We start from the raw sequence: 22,058 nt of genomic DNA on the forward strand, positions 1-22,058 counted from the left end.
GGAGGTGAGAAACCATTGATACGCCAGACAAGAAGCCGATCAGACTCGCCCAACTAATTAGGCTTTGCTCTCCACCCTATAGCAACATGATTTGTATTAATAGTAGCTTACAAAAAATATCGAATTATTGCATCAACACCTAGATAAACAACGACTATTCTGATATACATGCCAAAAACTATGTTACGTACATTACCATAGCAACGACAGCCGCATTAGCCTATAGCGACAGACGTCTACAGGGGGTATGTAAGTTCCTAGTATGAGGTAACATTTTCTCTTGTTTTTTCTGGGTCAAAATGTTAATGATAATTTCAATTTTAACACTACCTTTTCTGTTCAATTGATTTCTGCTAATGTAGTTAACGCTGTAATTCATTAAATCTTCCACAGAAATGTCTCCGTGCGCAGACGACATAAAGAAAGCGCCAAAACAGTAAGTCCATGCTTGATAGACTTAATTCACATCTGTTGTACTATAAGTTTAAATTTAACAATAGTTCGCAGTATATAATAACATTGTCTGTGCAGACTCGTGACGTAGCATTATTGGCGAGAGGTTTGCCAAGTGGAGAATGTAGATAGAATTCTAGCGAGTATAAACCTTGATTGGTAGAAATCGACAACATGTGTGAGAATGTATCGATTTGGTCAGACACATCACATGAGGCTTCCGCACGGACCGTTCGTGCCGAATGTTTAGTTGTTATTATGCCGAACGAAAATGAGATATTTTTACTCAGGATTTTGTTGGGGATTGGGGGGGGGGGGGGGCACATTAGGGTCAACTTGGATGGTTAACACTGAGCAAACAATATGTTGTGGGCCTACAATGTCAATGTAGGCTACATTTCTTTGATTTAGCGTTAACCACGTGTTGCGTTCATTTAGTAAATGTGTCAAAATGAAACTTTATGTGAAACTAAAAAAAGATACCAGGACAGTAACAGTAAAGCTTAATTAAATAGATCCTAAAGCTTAATGAACCAGTGACGTCATCGTAATTCAGTGTATGGATATTTGCCAACAACTAGTTGCTTGTTAACCACTTCAGTTTACATAAATAGGAGGAGTTCTTCAAGCTTGGCAACCGACAGTTTGAACAATCCATCGCCTGTGATTGGTCAACTTGCTTGCGTTGCGTTTACGTCCTAGTGGGAACCAAGCTTTAAGGGCTCTATTTCATTTGTATTTTGTAGGCTTATATTAATTGTATAGATATTCTAATTTGTACATTTTCTTAAACCAATTAACTAGAGGGTGGTAGGCTTGTGATTCGCTTAATAAAATAACAACAGTACAATTGTTATTAGGTCTCTCCTCCATTGGTCAGAGAAAACCAGGTATACCGCTGCTACTACAGTTGAATGCGTTATTTTTGGTAACTGTTTTGTAATTGTTTCAATTACGCACGGTGCATATTATTTTGCATCATTCTCGAATTCCGTGACTTTCCCTTGTGGTTCTTATTAAAAGGTAGGTTTGCAGATTTGCACAAGTCTAGACAACAAACGAAATTGTTAATCGTATTTCGTTCCATGGAAACACCAAATATTGAATTAGATTAATTTGAGTGTGTTCGGTCAAACAAACCTATGACCCACCAAAATCCTCAGTGATATTTTTCTGTGTGGTCCTTCGGGTAAATAAAGGTGAATTGTGCAATAACATGAATATTCGAGCGTACTATGGTATCTAATTCAATTTACTAATACTGGACGTGTAAACCATACCTTATCCTAAAGCTTGGTTCCCACTAGGACACAATTTTAGATAAATAAAAAAAGTTGGTATAAGATAAATTCATGGAGTAAAAATGGTGTAAATAAGGTCTCTTAAGCGTGGTTCCCACTAGAGACGCAACGCAAGGACGTACGCGCAACGCAAGGAAGTTGACCAATGACAAGCGAAACATTGAACAAGTTATAGCTTATCATTGGTCAAATCACTTGCGTTGCGTTACGTCGTTGTGTTGCATCTCTAGTGGGAACCACGCATTAGTGACCTAGCCAACGCATAGTCTGAATGCAAGTTAAAACATGTGGGTATGCACACGTCATCATAATGTGAGTGACGATGTCTTTAGTGTGTTTCCATTTATTATCTGTTCTTCAGGAAATACAGCATGTTGAATGTAGTCCCCGGCGTTACCTCATTAGTTCATCACCTGGTATGTCTGTATACAGGTGTTTTACCGGTGGTCCATGTTGCTTGTCAGGTTGACTTGCACTTTGCCAACATTGTGGGTCAAGGATACATTAATTGCAGCTAGTATGTTACACTTAGCGGCCTAGTCTTCTATGACAGTCGCCACCTGTGCGTACAAAACGCTGATGTCATTATGACGATGTGTACGCGCACAATGTTTTAATGTTGGTGTTTTGAGATGTAAAGTCTAACTGACAGGCAGCATTATTGGTAACGTCATCCATGTTACAATCTAGGGTTTCAAATCGTGTACATTGTGCACACGGTGTGACTAAATCGTGGTTCCCATCAGGACGCAATGTGATGATGTACAGTACGCGCAACGCGCAATTCGACCAATCGCGGCAATCGGATGATTTTATATCGCTTGTGATCGATTACGTTAGGTTCTAGAAACCGAAGTTATACGATGTTCTAACGAAATCTCACTCAAAAGTAAAATTGTAAAAATTGTTAATGATGTAACCATTATGATTAATGTTATGCAAAGAGTCCGTCGAGTTCATCATAGTTTATCAAGGAATTTGTTTCATGAGATGTATACTTTTTATAGCCTTACCACTGAGTAGCTAGTAGACTTGCTAGATTTATCATTACCAATATTTCCTAGTATTTTGTGACTCATCGTTCATTCATTTATAGATGTTTACTTTGACCTGTATGACCTCTAGATTTCAAAGGTAGAAACAATTGCCAATTAGTTTAAATTAATAAGCGGTCACTGGAATGAAGAACGTCTGATTAATCACCTGAGTTGATCGGATATTAAATCCTATAAGGAAGGGGATAGCTGACCGATGCCCATGTCTGTTAATTATACAGTTGACGTGTGTGTAATCCCTTGAGGGGTGGAGTTATCTTGCTAAAGTATCAGTTTGATGTATCAGTTTGATCTTGTAAAAGAAACTATTACGACGTATAACAAGAAAAAAGTGAGGTTAAATTAAAACAACTTAAGAAACTGTAATATAGGCCTACACAGACTGGCATTGACTTAAGCACCAGTCTACATTGTCAAACGTGTGATGTGCCCAAATATGGTAGTAATATGCCCAAATATGGTAGTGATATGACATCATCATTTCTATATGGGTACATTTTTTGAACTCTTCCAATCAAGGTTGCAAGGCATGAATTTACGATTGATTGTTAGTCTAGAAGATTTAATATTGGTAACTTAAGATAAATATTTTGGCACACATGACGTTTCATACGTATAATACTTGCTCCTGAATGTATAGTTTCAAAATTTCCATTCCATTTCAATGTGTGATATTATTCATCTTGCTGTTTATTCCAGTTTGGTAGTCTGGGTCATTTAAGACAAGGGAGTGGCATATAGAAAAACTTGATTCCCCACACAAGAATGTAGGCCTCTTGCGGCAGTTAAGAGGGCTTCACCCGAGTCGATTGTCATTGGTCAAAACTTCCGTCTACGTCATTACGCTGAGTTAGTATACCATACCTAACATGTACACTTTTAGGACTTGTGTATATTGATTGATAATTTACCCAGAATATATTAATGATATGATATATAACAGTGTACATAATCACACGTGTTTGAGTTTAAACTGAAAAAAAATCATGTAACAAGGAATTTAAAAAAAAATTCTTTTATTCATTTATTCTTTTTTTAAATTCATTTTTTAAAGGCTCGCCCAACACAAAATGTTTTTTTTTTATCTTCCAGGCCATCTGCCTTCAAACTCTGACCACCTCATATCATTTTGTTTTGCTTTGTACGATATTATCTTTTATTTCAGAGTATGTAAATAATGTTTTTGAATGATTGTAAATAGAAATGTGGATGACGAACATCAAAATGAAATAGACGGCATAAATATGACAATTTCCCAGGGTAGTCATACATACGAATGAGACCGTTTAATTACAGTTTAATTGCGATATGTTACGCATACCAATGCGTCATATCACGACTCATTATTAAACAAGATTATGAAAATTAAGCCAGTAATTGTAAGCTTTATATTTGAAATTGCAAATAAAATTGAATGCGATATGTAATTGCACAATGACCTACATAGGTAAACTCCAGTTACTAATGTAGAAAAATGTCCATCAGCAAAGTTGATGGGTCAATCAATGTGGGTCAGAAGATGTGTTACACCTTCACTTGAACTTACGACCCTCACATACAGGTAACGGCAGGTGAGCTTGATAACATATGAACACGCCTTTAAGGTGCGATACTTTAATCCACAAGTGACCTAATGTGAACGCTATTACGGCAGGTGCGTTATTCTCTGAATATCTAACAAGTTTATTGAATTATTAATAATCTCGTGTGGACAGCTATTTCAGAATATCTGATTGAACTCTTAACTCGTACCTTTTGTTTATACTTGTTAAACTTAAAATGACACGCCTATTTTTGTGTAGACATAGTCCTAAAGCGTGGTTCACACTAGAGACGCAACGCAAGGACGTACGCGCAATGCAAGCGAGTTGACCAATGACAAGCCACTGTTCGAATAATCCATCGCTTGTGATTCGTCAAATCTTATAATTCAACTGCTGAATGAACATTGTTGGTTGGTACTTGTACAATCACAACTTTTACCTTTATTTTATTGAAGATTAGGCCTAAGTATCCAATACACAAACAGAAAGCGGACCTTATTCTGAGTTCAAACTGAAAAATTGGAAATCGCTGGTGTTGACCTATGACACAAGAAGTCCTTGGTTCAATTGCTACCGTTCGTGCGCAATGATTCTAGACGCAATAGCTGAATAGTCGACACGTAATGCGTCTTAGAAACGAAATGTCGCCACACTGTAAGTGGGCTAAAATGTCAATTTCAGTTAAATTTTTAAAAGGGGAGTAAAAAACGATTCATTTATCAGGTTTTAATTTACTGAATAAGGTGAAACCGTTAATAAGTCATGATTTTTTTTGGGGAAAACTATCCATTCACTTTTTTAACAACAATGTGGAGAAACCAAAAAATCGGCCTTTAAGAACGGCGTTATACTGAATCTATAAAACTCGACGTCTGAATCAGTAGTTGACGGTAAGTGATTAGCGAGTGAATCATGTAACGCTAATTAATCTTAAGTGAGTCATTACACTGATTAAGCATGTTTTTATTGCCTTTGACATTCAAACATCACGTAGATATGAATCAACCTTTTTTCCTTTGAAATCGTCCGAATGTAATCAAACACTACGATTACGCTTTCTTTAAATTAATTGTATTTATACTATCAACAATTGTCATCACACTCACTGATTGGGGTGAAGTATCACAACATAACATAGTATAGTGTATGATGAAAAGCATGCAGTTAAGATATTACATTTTTAGTCGCGTGGACGCGACTCTATAGTTCACTATGTCGGTCGGTCGGTCTGTCGGTCTGTCTGTCGGTCCGGTATCACTATGCGTTTTAGCACGCGACTTATGGCTGTTGGCCTTGTTTTGTTGATGTTTAACTGTTGATTCTTACAAAAATCATAATGTCATGTCATTATTTTTAAGATTTAAGGTCTTAATTAACATATAGTCACAGTGTATATATTTTAAGTTTTGTATTTGCATATATTTATATATATGTCTTTTCATAAAAGGAAAGGGTGGCAATGTAATACGCTATCGGCTACCTTTTTGGATTATCCTTGAAAATCTTCTCCACTGTTTTTCTGTAATGTCATTAGTTAATGTTATCACAATGGGTTTTTTTTAATGATTTTACGAATAAATTAATTCAAATCAAATCAAACTTGCTCTGGCATGATTTATTTAGTTAATTGGTTAATGTCTTAAACTTAAACTTTTATTTATAACATTTGCCGAAAGCAACACTTTACGACCATTTTCAATATATTTACTGAGTTTAGTTATGTTAATGCTTAGAACGTGCTTCAGTACATAACTCAGTTACACATTCATTTATCTGGTCTGTCATTATTTAAGCGTAAAACAAAAATGTGTTGTCATTAATTTAACTGTAATAATCATCATAAACAATACCAACACATGTCAACTTCGATTAATATCAATAATTAAAACCAAGTTTATTAGGTCACTTGTGTGCTTCTTCCTTCTCAAAATAAAAAGACTGTCGGCAGGTGGGATGAACTGAAAACTAAACCAGCTCAAGGTTAGAGGTTTTTTCAAATGATTTCTACCTGAGCCAATCTGACTAAATATTAGCGCCAGGATGATTTCCTTTCCCTCGGTGGGAGTTGAGTTTCGATCGTCTGCTGGGGCCGACCACAAATGTTTGTTTTCAGGCTAGAACACGTCGAGCTTATCGTCTGCGAGATGGTTGCAATTTTAAGGGTGACTAACTGGCAACAATACTTGTAAAGCTAGTGAATACCGGTAATTATTTGACAAAATGACATTCGATAAACAGATAAATCTGATTGCCATGAGCAACTCACCAGGGGCTCCAGGCCAGGTTTACTAGTTCATTAAAGCAGTGTTGGACCGACTATGTTCGGGACGTGTTGAGACTTGAACAGTACTCAATAGGGCCTATGGGGCCAGCTATTAAAGTATGTATAGCTGCCGTATGTAGTTATATAATTTAATAATAATAACATCGTAAAGCATATTATTAGGAACTATACTCTTTTAAAAAGTTGCAGCATTATTGAAAGTCGTGTCCACTGTAAAAAAAGCCTGATTCCTACAAGAAGATAATACTGTGCCTATTTTAAAATTAATTTAGGAGGCTTGTATATGAATTTTATTGGTGTGCTATTTGGTTGTATGAACGTAAGCGCAACGCAACGCAGACCAATCGCAAGCGATGAATTATTCTATCACTTGTCATTGGTCAACTCGCTTGCGTTGCGTCTAGTGATTGCAACCCAGCTTGTGTCATTATGTTATTTGAGCCCATTATTTACTATGCTATAGATATTTTTCATTTAAAGTTTTGACGGTGACTCAAATGAGTTTGATGATTTAATTTTGAATTTAGCTAAAATTGAAGTTTTTTTTTGGTGGGAATGAAATGAATTTGATTACTGCGAACATTTTATTTTTAGTGACTGCTGTAGGCCTAAAAGTGATGAAAAGATTCAGCAATATCGATCTCGCGGATGTCGGCTTGCGCGTGCCTGACAGAATGTTTCCCTTGAAAACTAATAGGACATTACGAAGGTATACAAATCCTGACTCATAATTAATGTTAACCGAACAGGCGTCCTTCTGTATATTGAAAATGTAAATATTTGTACTTATCAAATTATGATTAATTGTCAAGATCACGTATCAGAATTATTAGCGGTATGATCCGCCAACATCGCGCATTTAACGACGCGGTATTGCGAGATATCCACTTTAATCTGACACTCGGATTAGCCATGCGGAGAGCCGAATGGCGGCGACTGTCGCTCGCCTATCCTCGGGCGTCTTATCGGATCAACACCAAGTTCAAATGTATCTAGCTTTATGATGACGTCATATGTCAATCAAATTACACCTAGTTTTAATTTTCCTACACTCCGGCGGCGTTGATTTATCGACAATCTCGTTAACAATTGCCTGTGTTTAAACGAGTAATATTATTGTTACTTCAATAAGTGTTTTGATATTCGCGTTGCAGACTTGTTGGCGATATAATTCGCAGAATTGTAGCTACTCGTTTTGTGGATCAATACTAGAAGTCATGTATGTCGATACTCTGTCACTTTTAAACAGCTCTTTTTCGCAAACGCCTTCTTAAATTTCAGATTTTTTTCGGAGAGCTAATATAATAATAGTACAATATTGATAGTGAGGTACTCTGTATATTCCATTATAGATAGGCAACAGTCATTTGAACAATTTTCAGGTCGTTCCGTCTTCTAATCGCGAACGTGTCATGGGACAACCGACATTTTTAATTTTTGGAAACTGCCCACATAATTTTCGCATTAAATTTAGTCCTATGTTGGTGTACAACCATAATACCGGTAGTCGATGTAATACGCCTCCGGGAAATCGGGTTAATGTGACACTAGATGATATCAAAACACCAATAAATCTGGAAATCGATATCGAGTTAATATTGACGAAAGGGTGATAATTAACTTATGAATTGCCAGGTATGTGATAGATGTTTTAAGTGCTCACTCTTGGTAAATAAGATAATCACGACAAAATCAATTATACCTCGTCATAGCTTGGTTCCCAGGTAACGCGATTAGGGCGTACACGCAACGCAAGTGAGTTGACCAATCACAAGCAATTTAGATAATCTAGCGTGTCGTGATTGGTCAAATTGCGTTACACTTGCGCACTTGCGTTTCGTCTTAACGTAAACGCTAAGATAGCTAGTTGTAGCTAAGGCAGCGTAACGCTCACCATTGCTCAATTTCGACAATTCAAAATTAAAGAAACTTTTAAAAACAGTACGACCGCGAACTCGCTGTGTGCTCGACCTCTGACATAGGCTACGACGTTTCATTATATCATTTTAAAATTCAACCATGAATCAATCATGGTACCGATACATCAAGTATACGACGCGCAGGTCAATCAACCACATGCCCTTTCATTTCATTCATTTACATAAGGACTCGTGTAGTAGTTTGTAAAAAAACATGAAAAAATCTAATTTTATACTTCCATGGATCAATGTGTTGCTAATTAGGCAGTCATGACTCTTTTCCGGTCAACTGAAATATTCTTTGATTTGATCATCAGGAAATAAATGACGGATAATAGACTAATTAAACAGACACTCTAAAAATACACTCATTCTGGACAGTCTGGATTAAAGTCTAAACATGCGCATTGAATGATGTCCGTAGAAAACTTTTCAAAGTTTGTACTGATCGGTCGTTTAAACATTTAGGCCTAATTTAATGCGTGACGAAGCAAGCCTGAATAATTACAATGCTAGCTTTCCCAGGGGTTGTAGGCCCTCTGTGCCTTGGTAATCAGAACAAGAAATGATTTGACAGAATGTTTGATTTTTTTTTGGCCTGGGACGGGCAAGTGTCTGAACACGAACCGACGTACAACAGGACGTCTAACGCCGCGTACATCGCACCTGAAGTCAATCATTTAGGAACAACAGCGGCTAGAAATAGATTGAATAAATTGAAGATTGCTTATCAAATACATTCAGTGAGGAGAATGATAAACTGATGTAGTAGAATCATTTATAGAATAATTGCAGGGTGATTAATAATCCCAATGCCCAATTTCCCGTGTACATTTGGTGCATCCTCGTCAATTGCAGCCAGCTGCGGCTAGCTAACACGAATCAAGAACATACAAGACATTAGTATTTCCAAAACATCTTTTATTTTTGCATATAATATACAACATGTTGTTTTGTTCATTTAACACATCCAAAATGAAAGTCGTACCGCGAAAGTGAATCAAGGTGTGGCATTTGATGAAATCCTGGTGCGGAGAAACTACCTTACCTCCCATTCGAAGGCTTGTTCAGGAAATTCGGAAATCATGTTCGTATAGTGTTTATTTTATCGTTTACAAATTTCTTGGTTCCCAATCCGCTTCGTTTCCAATACCATACATTTATTAAAATATATGAGATTATCCGCCAATCCTGCGTATCACAGACGGCACAATGCGTTGATAGAGACCCATGAGTATTATTATATCAACATTACTCCGTTATTAATGATCTGTAAAAATGACATTACATTGTGACGGGGGATGAATGACTCGTTACATACCATATCATTGCTTATTGACTCAAGATTGGTTCTTTTAATAGTGGGAGTTTTTTTTTGTGTGAACCCATTTCCATTTTTCGTATTTTAAAACCGTATTTTTCTGCTCAGAAACGAGCTCATATTATATATTTTGATTTCTTTTGAGAACGTGTTTTTATAGCGCTTGTTTTCACGGACAATGTATCTCACTAAAAGATGATCAATTCTCACTAGGCCTAGCCCTTCAACCGTAACAGTTAGGACAATTATCAAGCACAAATATCGTCAAATTAACCTGGATATGTGAGGAGAAATCGGCAGATGATTCGACTAATACCATCCCACGAGGCTAAGAAATTCAATAGACCAATCCATATAATGATAGTAGTTTGTACATTGCTATCCTTATGAGAATACTGAGGTTTTTAGTATTTAAGGCTAACCATTGACCGACCGACTGCATCAAACGAAACTGCCAGAGGCGAAACAGCGCAAATTTCCATTTTATCTTTTACCGGTCTTAAAAGTGTGCTGATTATAAACGCATGTTCAATGAAGAGTGCGTATTTCAATTTCTAGAGTACATCGTGTTACAGGATTGTCATTTGACTACTGTGTTATACAGCACAGAATAAACTGACGATGAACACTCGTTATCAACACCAGCACAAAATGTACGCGCGCGTAGAAATGTTGTATCGATATTATCAGACCTTGTACGCGCACGTGGACCAAGCGGTTATTGGTCAGTTATTTTAAGGGCGGTCACTTTAGTTTTATACATTGTACAAACACTGTATGGGATAACCATGAAGATAGCTCCATGGGATCCATTGCCATGAAAATGACAAATTATAGTCGCCTTGAAACACGTGAAAATTAAAAATAATCTTCAAGGCGCAATAAATTACATTTAAAAGTACAGAGAGGTATAGAAACCCATATGTGTGTAATGGGTTTGAATGAACATAAACCTTATTAAAAACTGTGAGATTTTGCCCTAAACAACGGAATCAATTTGTTAGTTGTGGGAAATGATGTTACCTTATGGCAATAGCCGGAGGAGGAAACACGATGTCAAAACATTCACTTCATAAATACCGACGACTGTACCGGTACATCAAATATACGACGACGCAGGTCAAAGAACCCCACCACACCTCACTTAGTTCATTTAGCTGGGAAAAAATTCTGTATATTTTCAAATCCTTTTATTAGGGGACTAGTCAACAACCCACATTCCCCCCCCCCCCCCCCCCAACCAATTTGGAGTTCAGTAATTTGTAAACAAAAATTGTGTATATTTTCAACTCCTTTTTTTAGGAGACTCGTCTCTCAACCCCCTCCATTTGGTGTTCAGTATTTTGTACAGAAAAAATTGTGAGGCCTATATTTTTTCCTTCTCCTTTTCATTGTGATCCGTCCCGATATTAGTAAAGAGATACGTCGATTTAATGACATTAAAATATCGATATTCTAAATAAGATTTTTTAAGATCTATAATTAAACCACAACTTAAGCATGACGGCTTATATTTTAAAAAGGATGTATTTTTGACACTATCCTGTGTGTGTCAGAATAGTGCCGTGATGAGATAAACTTTAAATGATATGAAGATTCAACTAATATCCGTGCTATCGTTAAGTGCCTCTGATTTGATGTGAGGGTTGGTGGTTCATTAGGGTGACTAGGGAATGTGAAGGTATAACTATAGGGATCCTGGCTAATCTACAAACAGTAAAGAGAGAATGGAAACTTTAAAAGCTATATAGGCGTATTATTATTAAGGAAGACAAACTTAAGCTTAAGTGCCTTAACTTAAGTAAGGCCTTATATAGTCAATAATAGTTTATGGTGAAAATAACTGTAATTGTAACGAAGAATTGTGGACGTTTTTCTGTTGTAATTTGTTATTGCTAAAGTTAACAGAGTAACGTGTGACAACAGTCTCCTCATGAGATATTATTCTAACGAAAGCTGTGTTAAAATTGATACAAAATGATAATAATAAAGATAAAAACACGCGAATACCCCAAGGAAGTGATTCATAATGTTGATTTTCAACATCGATGTAATGATGTATGACCAGTGTTTCTGTTTTAAATTGACAAGATTGTTACAGTACATCTTGCTGCAGTATTCCTTCTGACATTAGTCCCCGCAGCACCAGGATTGTTAAAAAGGGAAATCCCCTTTATCGAACCGACCTACTGGTGGCGCTATTTGACAAGATATGATTTTCGTGTTGCGTTTACCTCTATACTTTCTCCCTACAATACAAATATTATTATCTTTACTTTATATGATATAGAAACAGTCGAATTTTGAAGGAAGAAATGTTTATTAATAATCAGTTGTTCGAGTGCCTGTATACAATGTATTTAATCTTGAATCATAAAACTACTGAATTCTACATTAGCAGAAGTAGCACTGCACTTGTAAAAACCGAAAGCACATTAAAAATACATTCATGTCTGTCACATTTAAAATTTAAATCAATAAGTCATTAATAAACACAACGACTAATCAAGCAAGGTTACTTGGGTGTCATTGTCCTTATCACGAATTGAATCACATACAACATGTTTACCACAAGGGAATACGTAGAAATTACGTTCATAAACATCTTACGAAACATTACGCACTAAAACCTGTATACTGTTACGCTTGTATGCTTATTTGTAAAGGGTTATACACGGGCCAAACCGAGCTGAAATAGCATTCGTAAACATCATTCCGAGAAAGATTAATGATGAAATCTCGCAGGACAAACTAATTATTGCTAGTTCACTCTCGATGTTTAATGTATTCAGTGAGTCACTTATCGCGCCAAAAAATATGAATAAGTTGTTTAAAGTACAATGCCCTACGCATGCGTCCTTTGGGAATGACGTGTGCGCGTAGAAATTACATCACGTATTCCTCGGAATATTCTTTTTAATTGGAAACTGAATTTTATGAATACTTATAAAGCTATGTCTAAACTATCAAATTTTATGTGACAAAAAAATTGATATGTGCCCATATATGACCATATTTGGGAATGGCACTACCATATTTGGGCACATTGCACTTTTGTTTATAGTGTAGACAGCTTAATAATAAGATCAACATTTTACAGGCATACGTTATCAATGAGGTATAAATGAAAATCAAGGTACTGTACTAAAACACAATGCGATTAGATGTGATCTTCATGTCAAAACACTTTACTGGTTTAGTACGTAGAGGAGGAAGAGAGGATAGAGAGAGTGGGGGCTGGGGTGGTGTTATTTGTAGCTGAATCATGAACATCATTGTAACATACACTTGTGAAAATTAAAGCGACAACATGAGGGCAAACTGTCATGTTAGATTTCGGTCTCTCGGGTTATTCATCGGTCGGTCGGTCGATCGGTCATTGTACCGACATCGGAAGTCGATCACCACTCTACAGATTAAAAGAAGTCTACCCCTGTGATGAACTCCTGCTCAAGGACCGTACAGGTAGCAATACACCTGTACAGGTAGCAATATACCTGTGGTACTAACCGCTGACCTTCCTATAACGCCTGTACACAGTGGCCTACCTTCATGAACAACCTGATGAAGTCACACACCTTAGCATTTTTAATAATTTTAATATTAGAGGAAATCGGGGTGCTCGAGGTCAATGGGTGCGAATGACCTTTGTCATAAAGAGTAATAGTAGGCTACAATAATTGTAATGCTGGTAATATTGATAACTCTTTGTTGGCATTTTTATATACGATGGCTAAAATAGGGCCTACGGTACCCCTTACAGATCTGAATTTCTCTAAAAAAGGCTCGTTTTCGTAAAATGTTGACTTTTAAGCCCGGTCACCTTATTTAGAATTATGCAATGAAATATCTGTACGGTATACTTCTATCATTTCCCAATTCGTGGATGCTGTCTATTATACTATATAATCCTATAGGCCTACAAGCTCTGGAGATATGCCAATGAAAACTAATGCATGAGGTACTGTGTATACAGTACGGTACTAGGCCTCATAAACCAATGTGTTCAAACAAATCATGTACACTACAGTTAGTCCTAGACATTTTAAAGTGTTTAGTGTTTATCAATGGTAACAGATGGACAATATGTATTATGATACGTGATGTGAAAAAAAGAAGCGATGAGATATATTGGTGATAAATAACTCATGAAGTTAGCGAAACATTTAGCATTAAATCAACTAATATGATTTAGTTTACGGAATGATTCATGTTTAGGAGAACTGTTTATAGGTGTTCTCCTCGAAGCACGAACACGAAACCACGGCATCTCACTGAAGTGGCAAATATTACACTTCATTTTAGTCATTTATCGAATTTCAATTCGCAGAATTAAAGATAGTTGTGGTGGCCTTGGCACGATCATGTAATTACATCGGAGTTGATTTTAGTAAGCGTTGTTGACCTTGGATTGACTATGATCGATCGCGTGTACTTTAGGGGGTCTTTGCCCTCCCTAAACCATGTCATAGGCCTAACTAATGTAATGATATTATCGTGTACCTTAATTCTTTGCCCTTCCAAACCATATAGGCCTAACTAATGTAATGGTATTATCGTGTACCTTAATTCTTTGCCCTTCCTAAACCATGTCATAGGCTTACTAATATAATGGTATTATCGTGTACCTTAATTCTTTACCCTTCCTAAACCATGTCATAGGCCTACTAATGTAATGGTATTATCGTGTACCTTCTCATTAAACACACACGTAGTTGGCGTGATGCGTGTAATAATTGTAATGTATAAACAATTTGTGTACAATAATTGTATAAGCAGGTTGGTTCGAAGATAATTCGTAACGTATCGATATTGTAAATAAAATGAGTTATTGTCTAATAGGCCTATTGTTTTAATTATAATTTGTTTATAATTATCGTTTGGTGATTATAGGCCTATTTTTACGAAATAAAACATCGAAATGAAGGCAATGAGAATTATTGACAAAAGTATTGAAGCTATCAAGATTAAAGATGATGATGTTATTATATTTTAAATACATTTTATTAATATTTCCCTCCAGGAGCCTGGCTTAGTCGCCGAGCGACATAAACACATAACATGAAACAGAAGATACTAAAAAGAGATATTCACTTAAACATATAGGCATATCTATGTATGAATCACAAAGTCGCCTCTTTTGACAAGAAATAAAGTAAATAATCGTCTAGATAATTTTAATCAAAATGTATTCCAATCAGGCTGACGACCGACCGTCTAGACGTCTGTCTGTCCATGTGTTTGCCTATTTCTGACCTAAACACGGACACGTTCGATACAAATACCGACAAATTTAAACACGTTTTTAAAAACAAGAATAACAGGGTGTTAGTGTACAGTTGAGCGTGATTGGAGCCAAGGAGCTGAGATTTTGAATCAATACGAGTGAAAATCAAACATAAGTTGTTAGGACCCGACCTTGACTGGCTCACCACACATACAATCATCATCTTTTATTATTGTTGACAAACCAAAATAAACAAAAATGATGAATAATGATATAAGCGCGGCCTAGATAAATAGGAAATATAAATGCAGTGGCGAGTGGTCCCTCATTGTATCATGAATGCAGTGTCGAGTGGTCCCTCATTGTATCATGAATGCAGTGGCGAGTGGTCCCTCATTGTATCATGAATGCAGTGTCGAGTGGTCCCTCATTGTATCATGAATGCAGTGTCGAGTGGTCCCTCATTGTATCATGAATGCAGTGGCGAGTGGTCCCTCATTGTATCATGAATGCAGTGTCGAGTGGTCCCTCATTGTATCATGAATGCAGTGTCGAGTGGTCCCTCATTGTATCATGAATGCAGTGTCGAGTGGTCCCTCATTGTATCATGAATGCAGTGGCGAGTGGTCCCTCATTGTATCATGAATGCAGTGTCGAGTGGTCCCTCATTGTATCATGAATGCAGTGGCGAGTGGTCCCTCATTGTATCATGAATGCAGTGGCGAGTGGTCCCTCATTTTATCGTTAAAAGAACGTTCAATTCATTAAAGAATGATTTTATTAAATATTGCTCTCAATTCGTTGATTTTATTGAATTGTTTGTATCCAAGATTTCGATGAGTTCAGAGGGTGAGCCTAGTGTTTGCTCATCTAGGCCTTCGAGACGAGTAGAGGGTTACTCCGGTGTACTCTAGTACACGCTGTGTGAGAACAGTTTACTACTCAAAGTTTTTTTTTTACCATATTTAATGTGGGTGATCCATCCAGCAATTGCTGATCATTAGGGACCCTCAGAGGTTCACAAGACAAACATATACACAAGATGCTCTACATAAACAAAGTCTTTGGGAGGGGAGTTGTAATTTTGTCCTTAGAAAAAATCCTGACATGTGACGGGACTTGAACCCAGGACCCTTGGAGTGGTAGCCAAGCATCATAACCACCAAGCGACAACTCCACTCCTCCTTCTCAGTATAAAGAATAAATAAATAAATAAAATAAATAATTCCTGTTTCATAATCGCATTAAAATTAGTAACTGTAGACAAACTTGATATTTCGAAAAGACCCCATGCCATACAGGGACTGTCTAGTATATCCGGCGGCCGTGGAAACATGGTGCGTGAACTTTATTTCACCTGTAGTAGTGGCTAGTAATAAGCTGGTAGTCATGTCCTGGTCTGGTCACAGTTTGTCCGGTAGAAGCGCGGTAAGCCCCATGGTGTAAGAAACAGGCTTCTAGAACGGTAATGTTACAACTGTTGTATTTAGACATTACTTATTATAAACCTGTGTTAAAGTTGTGTTAAGAAGTTCGTTATTTTTAGAATTCTAAATAATTGCTGTGAGTCATCTGTCTAGGGGATTGTATTAATATGAATCCCATTAATACTTACATGCATTATTCTTTAGATTGTTGGCGGGTCTCAGACGATTAGCTGCACTTCTTTGGTTACAGTATCCCGAAGGTGTAGTTTTTAGTACTACCGGCCTTCATGGCCCCACGAATCAAGGAGAACACGACAGGAGTATTACCCTGGATCACGTTCAGTCTCCATTTTAAAGATGCGTTTACATCATTTTGAACGCGACGACAATTACAGAACAATCAGTATCAATGGTATTCGGAAAACAATCCATCGATGTCGCGCATTCATTCAATTCCAAAACAAGTAACATTGTCTCAATCATTTATTTATTCATTCATCAATCCACTCTTTATATATAATGCATGTCCATTTACTCGAGCGGAATCCGTCGATGTCGCGCATTCATTCAATTATTAAGTAACATTGTCTCAATCATTCATTTATTTATTCTCAATCCATTCACTATACTTCCTTCCATTGTCGTCACATATTCACTATGTTTCATCTCTTGTTCACCCATTACCCAGCCAGCAATTCATCGACCAATCACGTTACGCAATCGTTTCGTCTTCTGAAGCCTATTTCTCACTAAAATCGTTCACACATAATTTGAGAGGCTAATTTGTTTCCTGTTGTATAAAGTAAGATGTACCAAATGAGTATCATAGGCTTATCCTCCATATCATTCTATTTTATTTATTATGTATTTTGTGATGGTGACGGACAAGTGTCAACATTTTGACATTTTGCGAACATGGCGTGAAGTGTGCTAGTAAAGTGTTGCGCAATGTGAACAGGTGCCACTAATAAATCAACACTCGTTATTCAACAAGAATTGTCACTGTCATATGTGTTGTCACACAAGCAAACAAACAGGACGTGGAATTGCGCTGTCTACTCGCAAATTGAATATCCATATTATTTACAAGACTATTGTCAATGTCACTCACAATCCATGCCTTTCATTAATCAATGTTTAGCTTAATTGGGTCATAGACAGACTTGTATGACATCATAATAATCGTGGATGACGTCATAATGAAGGGGAAACACCCGCCTCTCGCAGGAAGGTCAGTATATTACCGTAATGAGCCTCAAAGCAAATAAAATAATATAGTTATTATAGGAAAGAAAAGTGCCTTTAATTTTTCAAACTGGAAATTTTAAATTGATTCAAGTTATCCGTCTACTGCTAGTGTACCAAGGGGTTGGTTCCCTCCACCCATCATATTGTATGGGGTCCAACAAATACACACACGCCGCACTTTTCAACAACAGCAACCAAAACAACAACAACAACACTAAAAGCAACTTTTCCGCACAGAAAAGTTGTAATAAGGATAAACGTCGTTTGACTGTATATTTTTTGTATGAGTCATATTTGTCATTGAGCAAAATATGCAATTGATACTTATTACACACAAACCATAAATAGGTGTAATTTATTGATATTCTTTGGCTGATTGATATCGGATCTGCATCTTACATGTCGTGCTTGTGGGAAAGATTATAGGTCGATTAAAATCCAAAACTATTTTGGTTTATTTGTTAGGCCTCGAGGGCCATTCTCACCCTCCAGTGAGTCACGGAGGGAGGCGACCGAAACCCTGCTCTAATCCGGAGAATAAGTAGGATAAAGTTACAAAATCATGAGCCTGCGATCCGATCACTTTGATTTTTCTCAGGAGTCGTGTCTCAGCAATGATCTGATTCCCAAACCGCAATTGTAACTTCGTTACACTGGTTGCGTTTTACTAATGATCGATATCTACACCTTTTATTTTCATATCACTTGGAAATATCTAATCATTAGTGTAATCACCGGTTTAACAATCTGGGCGTTCTCTAGGCAGATGCTAAAAATAGTCTCAACTGGCAATGAATTCATGTTAATCTGTATTTTACAGTAACAAGTTAGAAAGGATAGTAACATAATGTTAGGAATGCATCGGTATAATTTACAAGGTTAAATTAATCTTTGTCGGCAACAAGACAAGATTAACAACATTGTAAAACTACTGATATGTGATAAGCCACTGGTATACGATTTCGATGGTGCATGCATAGATTTGTTTCTCGGTCAGACAGTCAAACCTACAAAACACTGAATGTGTATTTGTCGCGTCCCTCCCATTTAAAACCATTCCAGTAGTAGGGCTATTAAATATTTCCATCGTTGTCATCATCTACAGGAATTCGTTTCAGCTATTATTGTCATCATTGTCATCGATTACCATTGTTATCATCATTGTCATTGTCATCATTGTCATAAATTACCATAGTCATCATTGTCAATGATTATCATTGTCATCATTGTCATCGATTATCATTGTCATCATTGTCATCGATTATCATTGATTATCATTGTCATCATTGTCATCGATTACCATTGTTATCATTGTCATCGATTACCATTGTTATCATTGTCATTGATTATCATTGTCATCATTGTCATCGATTACCATTGTTATCATTGTCATCGATTACCATTGTTATCATTGTCATTGATTATCATTGTCATCATTGTCATCGATTACCATTGTTATCATTGTCATCGATTATCATTGTCATCATTGTCATTGATTATCATTGTCATCATTGTCATCGATTACCATTGTTATCATTTTCATTGTCATCATTGTCATCAATTACCATTGTCATCAATGTCATCGATTATCATTGTCATCATTGTCATCGTTGTCATCGATTATCATTGTCATTGTCATTAATATCATCCTTATCAATTCATCCATCCTCCTCATCATGAATTTCATAAAAACATTATTTCCAAAATAAGAAGTTGCATTTCCGCCAACCTTATTATTGCTAATCAATAGAACAAGTGTTTACTGATAAATACAACAGGTAACGTGTGTGCCGCAGACCTTCAATTTGTTCTTTGATTCCTTTACCTGACGTTGCTAGTTAATCATTTATAAAGAAACAAAATTAAATTTTAAAACTACATCCCACACGCTGCGCTTGTGTCATCGCGATATTTGTGGGCTAAATGAGGTCACCTTTCCAGACTTCATCCCAGTTACAACAACCCATTAAGGGAAGTTTTTCTCATCAACAGTTTATAGTATTCCAATTCATCAGTCTGAGATTAATCAAATCGGGTCTCTATTGGGACGAGAGAGGCAGTGGACCGATTGATAGAGACACGACTGATGACAGTACGACAGTGTTAAGAAAACATGCAATGGCGACGATCAAAACAGAAACAATGATAAACTGCCACTATTAAATTACCCACACTTCCGATCTGATCGTCAAAAGACGAATGGTCTAATTTTGACATTGCACTTTTTGTATATCCGTTATACACTACACATTAAGGCTATTTATTTCAGACACTGTACTTTTTATTCCATTTTTAGCTAATCGTATCTAATTGATTTTGGTTTCCGGCCGTCGGGTTAATAGTTCAGAAACTAAGTGTCACCAAAAACGAATAATAAGCGACTTTTGTGATATTATGAATGTAGAATTATTATAATATTGTGTAATTGTCATTGGATATATACAAAATTGTTGACAATACAATTGGTGACAATACAATTGGTGACAATACAATTGGTGACAATACAATTGGTGACAATACAATTGGTGACAATACAATTTATACAATTGGTTACAATATCTGTGATGAATAAGCATCATACTATAGGCCTTATTGTGACTATTATGATTGTCATAAATATTGGTTACTTTTGGAAATTAGACTTGTTCCCTTTGAACAGAGTGATTAAGAATATAAGTGATTTTAATATCTGGCTTTTTGATACTTTTCTATATTGGTACCTGCTTCTCACTTATTTCACCTTTCGTGTTGAAAATAGGAAATTATGTTACCAATAATAATATACGTGTTTCATACACAACAAGTGTGCCTTATAGAATGCTATAGAGGGATAGCAAAACGCGTGTAGGTCAAATAACATTTCATAGACTTTTTTCATTTAAAATTGACTTAATTATGGCCAATAAATGAACTGTTTTGGAAGAAAATAATTATAATCTAATTAAGACCCCCATTTGTGACCTGACCCTAAACAGGTTGGTAAAACCATTGAATCAAAGTATCTGAGGCCACGGACCTAACAGGGGACCAATTGGACTGAAGTTTGATAATCACGTGTTATCTATTACCTTTGAATTACATCCAGACGTTGTCTTGTACAGAATAAACAATTATACCAATGTCAAGTTGGGTGTTGATTACTCTACATAGTAGTTTGCTTGTTTGCTTATTTCAGATCTCTCTGGAACTTACCGTCGCAACAATTCAATTCAATTCAACTTTATTTCAGACAAACTCCATATGAAACATATACATACAATAAAAAAGAAAAAGAAAAGATATAAAAAGCGTTATATGACAACCATCATGGAGAGAGGACCAATAATTATTTGTTGACACATAGTGCCTCTCTCCACTTAAAATACATTTTGGAATCAAACAAATATTCATATATACAAGTTAACAAGCGTTACGTTTGTCATTACGTTGTGATGATACGAGGTACGGTGCGCGTACGTCATGTTTGTGTCTGCGTGATCATGTGCCGCAGACGAATGTATGCATGTGTGTTGCGATCTACTTTGGCATAGGAGGAGATGAGGAGGAGGAGGAACTTATGCATTATTAATATTTAAATAGCAGTACAGAGCTAGCTGCCAAGAACATGATTCGCGGAACTTTAGGGTTAGTTTTTGTCATAATCTTATATTCCGGGGAGCGGCTGTTAATAGCTCGTAATCACCCGATGTCATAATTCAGGAAATGATTAGTCGGGACCGTCAGCACGTTCGAAGCACCTTTCATAATCGGGGCTAGGCCTAAAGGTGTACATGGCACTCAAGTCCCACTTTAATATATAGTTTGAAGGCCAGTTATCTTACTGTTTCCTTCCTTCCATTTAGGTTAACCGCTGGTACTAAACCCATCTTAAAAACAACTAGAAAGTAAGTTCTTATAAACACACAGGTGCATATGACCTGTTTTCCGTCATTGTATGCTATATTTTGTATAGATACAAATAGTCTAATAAATGATATAAAAGGTAAGATATATAATATAATAAGATAACTTCTTGTTGTCTGCTTTTTTGAATGAAGATATAAAACGGTCAAAAGTCTTTATTCAAATGACGTCAACAATCGTAGTCGCTCTAGGCCTATATTCCGATCTTTCTCATCTACTACTATAGGCAATCAAATGTGAAATATCAAATATATTATATATATATATATATAATATTACCCAAAAGAAAAAAGGTTTAATATTGACCCTAGAAAGAGGTCAATAATAGGACATGACTTTGAAGAATTGTGAATTACCGATCAGCATACGGATCAGG

At 36.4% G+C, this 22,058-nt stretch overlaps 1 protein-coding gene across 1 annotated transcript in view; it reads left to right on the forward strand.

Moving 5' to 3' along the window:
• Positions 1-262: 262 nt before the first annotated feature.
• LOC144854538 (uncharacterized) overlaps positions 263-22,058 on the forward strand; it is a 78,135-nt gene continuing 56,339 nt past the window's right edge. The window contains exons 1-2 of the mRNA XM_078712485.1: positions 263-267; positions 394-436. Of these exons, the coding sequence (XP_078568611.1) occupies positions 263-267; positions 394-436 (48 nt within the window). The remainder of the gene's footprint in view (positions 268-393; positions 437-22,058) is intronic.

The sequence above is a fragment of the Antedon bifida genome, chromosome 10 (assembly GCF_963402885.1).
Source record: "Antedon bifida chromosome 10, ecAntBifi1.1, whole genome shotgun sequence".
Lineage (NCBI taxonomy): Eukaryota > Metazoa > Echinodermata > Crinoidea > Comatulida > Antedonidae > Antedon > Antedon bifida.